This window comes from Microtus ochrogaster, chromosome 1, assembly GCF_000317375.1.
Source record: "Microtus ochrogaster isolate Prairie Vole_2 chromosome 1, MicOch1.0, whole genome shotgun sequence".
In the NCBI taxonomy this organism is placed as follows: Eukaryota; Metazoa; Chordata; class Mammalia; order Rodentia; family Cricetidae; genus Microtus; species Microtus ochrogaster.
In genome coordinates this window covers 103,230,919-103,239,095 of record NC_022009.1, presented here as the reverse complement: position 1 = coordinate 103,239,095, position 8,177 = coordinate 103,230,919, and the positions used below count along the sequence as shown (strand labels likewise).

The following is an 8,177-nucleotide window of genomic DNA, read 5'->3' as shown; positions in this document are numbered from 1 at the left end:
GCCTCACTCTAAACTGTCACGTCACAGAGCTGCACCTGGGAGTCACAGCTGTGTGGATCCAGGTGTGCCTCACTCTAAACTGTCACGTCACAGAGATGCACCTGGGAGTCACAGCTGTGTGGATCCAGGTGTGCCTCACTCTAAACTGTCACGTCACAGAGATGCACCTGGGAGTCACAGCTGTGTGGATACGGGGATGTGCTTCACTCTAAACTGTCATGTCACAGAGATGCACCTCACATGGAGAGTTTAAGTGAGAACTGAGTGAGGGGAAGACAAGCCTGCTGCACGCCCGGTCCAGACAGCTTCTGAAAGATGAGGCGGGCTGGACCCACCCCACTTAAGTCCCGTTACATACTCTTGATCTTTTTGAAATGCATGGACACCAGCTACCTAAGAAAGGGCATTTAAGGCCATTTATCAAAGTGAGAAGCCCTAATAATAAAGTGTGATTAAAACAATCTCTGTTTAAACCATCAAATTAGGAAAACATCCTAAAAATAAACTATGCCTTCAGCAGCACGCCATCAGCTGGCCATCAGCATATTAAACTCTCAGAATTATGCTATAGATTTCCCAAACACATAAACCAGCCCGTTCTTTCAATTTAATGAACAGCAGAAAGAAAAAGGAAACCCAGAAAATGCTTACTTGGTGCAATAGTTGCATGTGGCCGGCATGGAGGTATTGGGTAGGGGACAGGTTTATGTGGATTATACGTTGAGGGAGGCTGGAAAGAAAAGCACAGTAGTTAGACATCACCAAGACATCATCTCTTGATAACACAGTACAAGTTGCCTTTCTAACCACCTTGTTGTAAGAGGATGAAGATGCCCCAGCTTAAAGATGATCAGGTTTGATTGAGGAAGATTCCCCTGAAAATCCTGACTACAGACATAAAAAAACAAACCTAAAAAAAAACCTATAAAATATGTAACATATATTTTACCTGATAAAACATAAAACAAATACTCATCTTTGGCTAACTGTGTACAACACACAGTCTATACCTGTACTTGAAAGGACAAGCCCAGCTGTTTCACTAATATCAACATTAATTAGGCAACAGAACCCTGTCTAAAATAAATACCATACTCCAATATTCATCTGAACAGATGAATGTGGCCAGATTGAAACATTTACCTGGATGAAACACTTATGCTCCAAAGAGCCATGAACATCAACATGGCCTTACACTACAAACCCTAAGTCATTCTTTCTGATCTGGAATTTCTACATTTAAACTTTGCAACACACATAAAACTTATCTCATACAGAAAGCTACACATATAACACTTGTTTCTCTTTTATTTCAACACATACTGGTTTGGATGGTCCAAGAATCCGAGCTGCTATTCCTTTGCCTTCATTGGTACTTTCTTCACCGTCCTTTTTCAGAGGAGTTCCCTATTTAAAAAAAAATAAAGATAGCGGAGACTTTAGACAACAAATAACTATGCTGTATTATTCTGAATAAAGGGACTTAACTTGTCAGGAATAAGTCATGGATTCTAGACCCAATCCAGCCCCAGTTAGCTGCCTGACCTCCTCTTAACCCTCCTGTGCCACAGAGGTAGAAGGATGACAGAGAGAAGGATGACATGTACTCTAATACTTTCTACACACAATGTCGTGTGTGCGCGCGCGCACACACACACACACACACACACACACACACACACACACACACACGCACACACGACTTTAATGCCAGTGTCCATGACTTAGAAGCTGAAAAAGGTAGCCGGTGGTGGTGGTACATGCCTTTAATCCCAGCACTCGGGGAGGCAGGGGCAGGAGGATCTTTGTGAGTTCAAGGCCAGCCTGGTCTATAAGAGCTAGTTCCAGGACAGGCTCCAAAGCTACAGAGAAACCCTGTCTCAAAAAACCAACCAACCAAACAACCAAACAACCAACCAAACAAAAAGTAACCTGGCAACTAAGACCCCATTAAAGGCTTCTCTAGAGAACAGACCAGAACAGAATAAGCTGATTCTGATCTGTTCTATATCAGTCTGTCCTCACAGGCCGTGTCCTTAGGTAGGACATAGTGGGAGGGAGACCAGCTTCCAAGATGGTACTTGCCTCCCACCATCCATCTCAGAATAATTAGGGTTGACTTGCTTTATTAACATGACATTAAAGAACGGCCCTGACACCCAAAGCCTACAAGGCCTTGCCACTGTTGTCCCTTCTTCCCCGTGGTTCAATGCACAGTGGAAACCAGCTGTGTCATGAGGGTACTCAAGCCCTTATGGTGAGGAATAAAGACTCCTGACAACAAGCAACATTGATTTGCCAGGCATTTAAGTGAGCCTGGAAAGAAAAGAATATCTCTGTGTGCCAGTCACGCTTTTGGATGAAAGCCAGGCCAGAGCTAGAATTGGCCACTCCCGGCTTTCTGAATTATGAAAAGCAGTAGTATAATGTGGTGGTTCATGCCTTTAATCCAAGGCAGTGGTGGGTGGGATCTCTATGACTTCCAGGGCAGCCTGGTCCACACAGTGAGTTCCAGGGCAGCCAAGGCTACTGAGTCTCTAAAGACCAAACCCAACAAAAAGCAAACAAAACAAAATCAATTGGAAATAATATGTTTGCTATCTGACCCATGAAGCTCTGGGGTTGTGACACAGCTAATAGAAATGTAAAAACTTTAGGAAAGGTTATTTTCCAAGGGCTTTGAGGACCACCCACTGGTGTCCAAACAATATTCTCATAGGGCTTTATCAAGGAGTTTCCTAAAATGGGTTCTCAGATATGTGACTGTCAAAAATCCCGAGAATGCTCAGAAAAGAAAAACCACAATCACCCTTTGCCTGGCATGTTCTGAAGGCAGGTAACAATCAGCTAATGGCATTTACACGTGAACTGTCGACTATCAGGTAAGTTGAAGACCTGAGACTCCGTCCTCTGCAGGAGCACCATGAGCTGACATGTCCTCATATGTAGCATATATGTGTACAGATCTGAGCTGCAGTCACACGTAACCAAGAGAAATTCCATGTAGATAGAAGCATGCTTACGGGAAAAATGCCATTTATGCGGCTGGGTTTTCCTTTGGGATAGGGGTTTCCTGGGATGGTTCCACATGAAGATATCATGGCGTGAGGGGCTTTGCAGCCCGCTTTGAAAGCCTGTGATGCAAACAAGAAGACAGTGATGAACAAAACTCAAACCATCACATTGGGTACTCCAGATAACAGAAGTCTGGCTAAAAAGTCATGAATTAAAGAACAGCGTGGCATTCACACATTCGCCCATCAGTTACCATGGTGTCCAAAGAAGTAGAGTCATTACCATATCACCATGGCTACACTCCCAACCACCATCACCAGTGCTATAAGCAACAGGTTCAAGAAAATCTATTATCTAGCAGCAAGGTGTGGTGCACACACCTTTAATCCCAGAACCCAGAAGGCAGAGGCAGGCAGGTATCTGTGAATTTGAGGCTAGATTGGCCTACATAGTGAGTTCCTGTTCCATTTCTTTAACCAACCTTAAAGAAGAAAAAAAGTTCCAAACTACACAAATCCGGCTCGTGTGATGAGATTGCTCTCAAAATGTTTACAGTTCAGTTGAAAAACACACACAGATAACAGGGGTGTATGTGTGTGTGGGGGGGGTTCACTTGTTAAAGAGGACCTGGTCCAAATACCCACGCTGGGCAGCTCCAGGTGATCTGGCACCCTCTTCTGGTTTTCTCAGGCATCCACACGTTAACATACCCACACAAAAATAAGAATAAAACAAGGCATTTTTAAAAGCTTAAAAAAACAACCCCAAAGAGCCAGACGACTGGGAAAGCAAGAACAACTTATTACAGTGTTCAGTTGTGAGACACAGGGAATGGGGTTAGGTCTACGGTGTTTACACTACATCCTCAACTTCTAAAATGGCACCTGAGCTGGAGTTGGGCTTTGTAAGGCAAGTAGACTCCAGTGGATGCATACTGCATTATAGGAATAAATGATAATGTGCAGTATACATAAAACAGTCATACTCGTATCAAAGTACTTACAGGGATGCTGTTTGTATTTATAATTATTTTTATAAAATCCTCCCCCACAATCACATTAATTGCATAATCCAGCTTCCAACCTTAAAACAACTCCAACCCCTCAATCTTAAAAAAAGAAAATCATTTCAACTTGATCATAATAAACTACACTAGGCAAATACCCTTACCTCTATAAGTCTGTATATTTCCTTAGGACAAATTAACAGTAGACTTTTGACTAGTTCATTTACATTAACAGTGTTCCATTCTATAGAGCACATGATCCCAGAACAGTTCTGACCCAGAGTTATGCAGAGAATACACCAGAGGGAAGAAAACTACAACTATAACCCTAAGATTTTGTCAAGAGAACCGGGGAGAAGACTGTTAAAGAGATGTGGGTGAGGCTCATCTCAGCAGGGAAACAAGGAGGGGGGCAGAGCTGCCCTTCCTGAACTCGGGAGGCTTTAAAGATCACATAGGCGAATAGCAGGCCCAGAGAGCAGAGCTCAGGCAGCTCCTTCGGGAAGGCAGCATGACCTCAGGAATCTGCAACAGCGAATGGCAAGTCCAGGTCCTAACACTCAGGTAGATACCCTGCCCCTTTTACAGACGTGGAGCGCGGATTTAGTATTCACTGCCATGAATTTGATTACTGCGAGACTGCTGACAACACAAACATGAAGTCATTGTTCCTGCACACGAGAATAAAATGCTTGGCACCACAGCAGCGCTCCACAGAGGGAAGACATGAATGTCTGCAGGGTGAACCGCCACTGGGTTTCCACTCCCAGTGACCTCTGCCCCCAACAGCCCTTTCTACAGGGCCCTGCTTGTGCTCCCTCGCTGACCAGAATGTCCATGTCTACGTCTGTCCCCAGCACTGCCACCAAGAGGCTGGGAGAAGTACCTGCTCCAGGACTCTCTTGCACCGTTTCTTCTCCGACATGTTGATCCTGAACAAGTCTTCAATGGGGCGCGAGTTCTGTGCATCCACGATGTTTCTGCCAAGGAAACATGACTTAGCTTCTGTCTGAGGACCCAGGCACACACACAGAGGTCAGAAATGTCTTTATAACACGCTTTTTGTTTGTGGACATAGCAACACATCCTGAACTATAGACTACAATGCCTATGAATAAGCAACTGCCCCTCCAAACTTTGCAGAGGGTTCCTACTCCTCAACCTCCTCAACCTCATGCTCACACAAGGTTCTCAAAGGTCAAGTGCGGAGTGCTGCACAGTCCACATCACCCCATCACTTGGGTAATCGCAGGCTCTGAGGTCACAGGTGCCCTGCTCAATAGACATCCTACATTTTCATCAGCTCGCCTTTCGAGTTACTCAGGATGGGAAGGAGGCAAAGCACATGCTGACGTGCAGGGGTGTGAGGCAGCCTTTCGACTATAAACCTCGAGCACAGATGTAGGAAGGACCCGTTACTCTGGGAGCCATGTCCACCTCTGTAGGAAGCACAGGGCTATCGACTATGTAAAGATACTAGAACCCAGTACCGTGCTTTCCCAGAACGTGGGCATTTTTGTTTGTGTTGTTAGGAGATGGGTTCTTACTGTCTTACTCAGGGTCCCCTGCCTCAGTCTCTGAGGTGACAGATGTGTGCTGTCACACCAGCTGTTTCCACGGGTTATGTCCCTAGAGCTCGGCTTCCTCCATGATTGACACATTCACACAGATCATTTTTCACACTATCTCATCAGCACTCTGCTGCCTCGCGTAACTGTCACACTGACACAGAGCAGGGACCTCAAAAGGCAGGCAAGCTTCTGGGTCTGAGCGGGTGGTAAAAGAGGTACTCACGAGGCCAAGAGCTCCAGGGCAGCCAGCTTGTCTTTACTAAAGGTGAAGCAGCTGAGGATGCTGACCACTTCTGCTGGGTGGACAGCCACCATTTTCTATCAGAAAAATAATGTGTTTCAACATCAGGCTTCTGTGCCAGACTCTACCTGCTTTGGGGAACTATAATTAAATTGTTAGTATAAGCATTTCAGGACACAGCCTACCTCTTAGCTGAGAGGAACACAAGCAAGAGGTAAGCCCCAGCAACTCAAGGGAATCCTAGAAATACTGAGTTAAACTTGGGCTTTTAAAAATATAACCATTTCAGAAGCAGGTCACTGTTCTATGTGTGTCTTAGATCTCTGGTTTCCAATGTAACAAGCCCAAGTTCCTCTGAATGGCCACAGACATAGCTGGCATTTACACAGGGGACAACTCAGCGTGCAAGGCACAAGAGTCACAGTAAGGGGAAGGACTGAGCTTCATCTTTCCCGATGACAGGGCCTCCTTTAGCCTAAGTGATACGCGGCGGCAGACGCTGTAGAACCTGAATCCTAAGGGTCTAAATCCCAGGATTCTGCTTTGCAATGAGCATATGCCCTCACTTTGCCAATTAGGACTGAATTTAACAGTAGCACAGTGCAGTTTCACACCCTGGAAGGTTTCCACCTTTTAACATAGTTATTTGGGGTACCAAAGTATTCTGGGATTTAAGCCAGCTTTTCTGATACAAACCACAGCTTGCTCCGGCTCATGCAGAGACAGTGATACTCTGCACATAGCGAGAAGGGAGACACTCACATGCTGGAGAGCTTTCATGGCCTTCAGCTGCGGTTCTGCCCAGGAGAAGTACCTGAGGAGGTCAACCACCTGCAAACAGAGAGACACTTCAGCTCCGATGACAGCGTCTGCACATGCTTCTCTAAGACGGATCTCAGCACTTGGAATTCCTATTGCCGTGTGTAGACAATGAGTGTGGCACCAGAGTCTAACAGCGTGGCAAACTTCAGACACTTTATAAAACTTAAAACTTCAGTCCCACAGCAGCACAGGCCTCATGTCAAGTGCTCCAGTCACATGACGCCAACAGCCTCAACAAACCTAGTAGACATCGCTGGTCTAGGAAGAAAGAAAAATATACAGGACCAGCAAGATGGCTCCGTGGCTAAAGGGATCACCATAAAGACCGGTGACCTGGCTGGGATGCCTGGGACCCATGGGTGGGAGAGAAAGGACGCCCACAACCTGTTCTCACGTCACCACATGAATGCAATGGCTTGCCCTGTCTACTCCCCACAATAAATATTTTCCTCTTTCTCTCTCTTTGCTAAGAAAGGAGACATACAATTTAGAGTTGGCCTGGTAGTGCAAGCCGGTTAACACCAGCTAGTCTGTTAACACCAGGAGTCTCAAGAAAAGGGGCTGGGATATGGCTTTGTGGAGGGGCACTTTCTCAGCATGTGCAAGGCCCTGGGGCTAAATCTTTAGAATCACAAAAGAAATAAATCATTAAAACAGAATGAAGAAATCCAGGAAATGGAATATACTGAGAGAAGAGTTGGGTGGAGATGGACCGCCAGTCTGGTGATGTGAAACAGTACAAACGGGAAACCACACAGCACCGAGCAGCAGCTCAGGTCATTACTGCGGTGTGTGGCAGCGGAATGAAGGCCTCCAGGTCTACTTCTGCCCTTGGGTCTGAATCCACAGAGCACACGACAGCAGTTAGTCACGGATCTCGCTCAGTACTGCATTATGAGGGACAGGATCTTAGGGGCTCCTACCACCACCCACAGAGGCCTTGAAGCAAGGGTGAATACTGTGTGATGCCAGTCAGGAGTGAACAGGGCACCCAGAGTCTCTGACCCTGGGCCACTGTCCTGAAAGAGAACCTCAAAAAAGAGCACGAAGGAACAGAACAACAGTCTGTTGGCCGCACAGTAAACAGTTCAGCGTTTATTCATGTCCTCTTTGGCCATACAGTGAATTTCAAAACTGCTATAAATACCATACAAATTTAGTAAAATTTACAAATTCATAATGTCAAAAGTTTTTACTAAAAATTATGATTCATGTGTATGAGTGTTTTGTCTGCACGTACGTATGTGTACCACACATGAGCTTGGTACTCCAGGAGTTCCGAAAGTATCAGATGCCTTGGAACGGGAGTTTTGGAGGGCTGTGAGCCACCATGTGGGTGCTGAGACAAACCTGGGTCCTCTGCAAGCGCAGAAAGTGCTTAACACCACTCAATCATCTCAAGCCCCAAGTTCATGAACTTTTTTTTAAACATTATTATTTTTTTTAATATTTATTTATTTATTTATTATGTATACAATATTCTGTCTGTATGCCTGAAGGCCAGAAGAGGGCACCAGACCTC

The 8,177-nt window shown here is 45.5% G+C and overlaps 1 protein-coding gene across 1 annotated transcript in view; it reads right to left on the bottom strand.

Moving 5' to 3' along the window:
- Proser1 (proline and serine rich 1) overlaps positions 1-8,177 on the bottom strand; it is an 18,382-nt gene that overhangs the window by 6,759 nt on the left and 3,446 nt on the right. Inside the window, exons 3-8 of the mRNA XM_005343966.3 lie at positions 6,596-6,664; positions 5,816-5,910; positions 4,908-5,001; positions 3,024-3,134; positions 1,324-1,407; positions 652-730 (exon numbers count right to left, since the gene is read on the bottom strand). Coding sequence (XP_005344023.1) covers positions 652-730; positions 1,324-1,407; positions 3,024-3,134; positions 4,908-5,001; positions 5,816-5,910; positions 6,596-6,664 — 532 coding nt within the window. The remainder of the gene's footprint in view (positions 1-651; positions 731-1,323; positions 1,408-3,023; positions 3,135-4,907; positions 5,002-5,815; positions 5,911-6,595; positions 6,665-8,177) is intronic.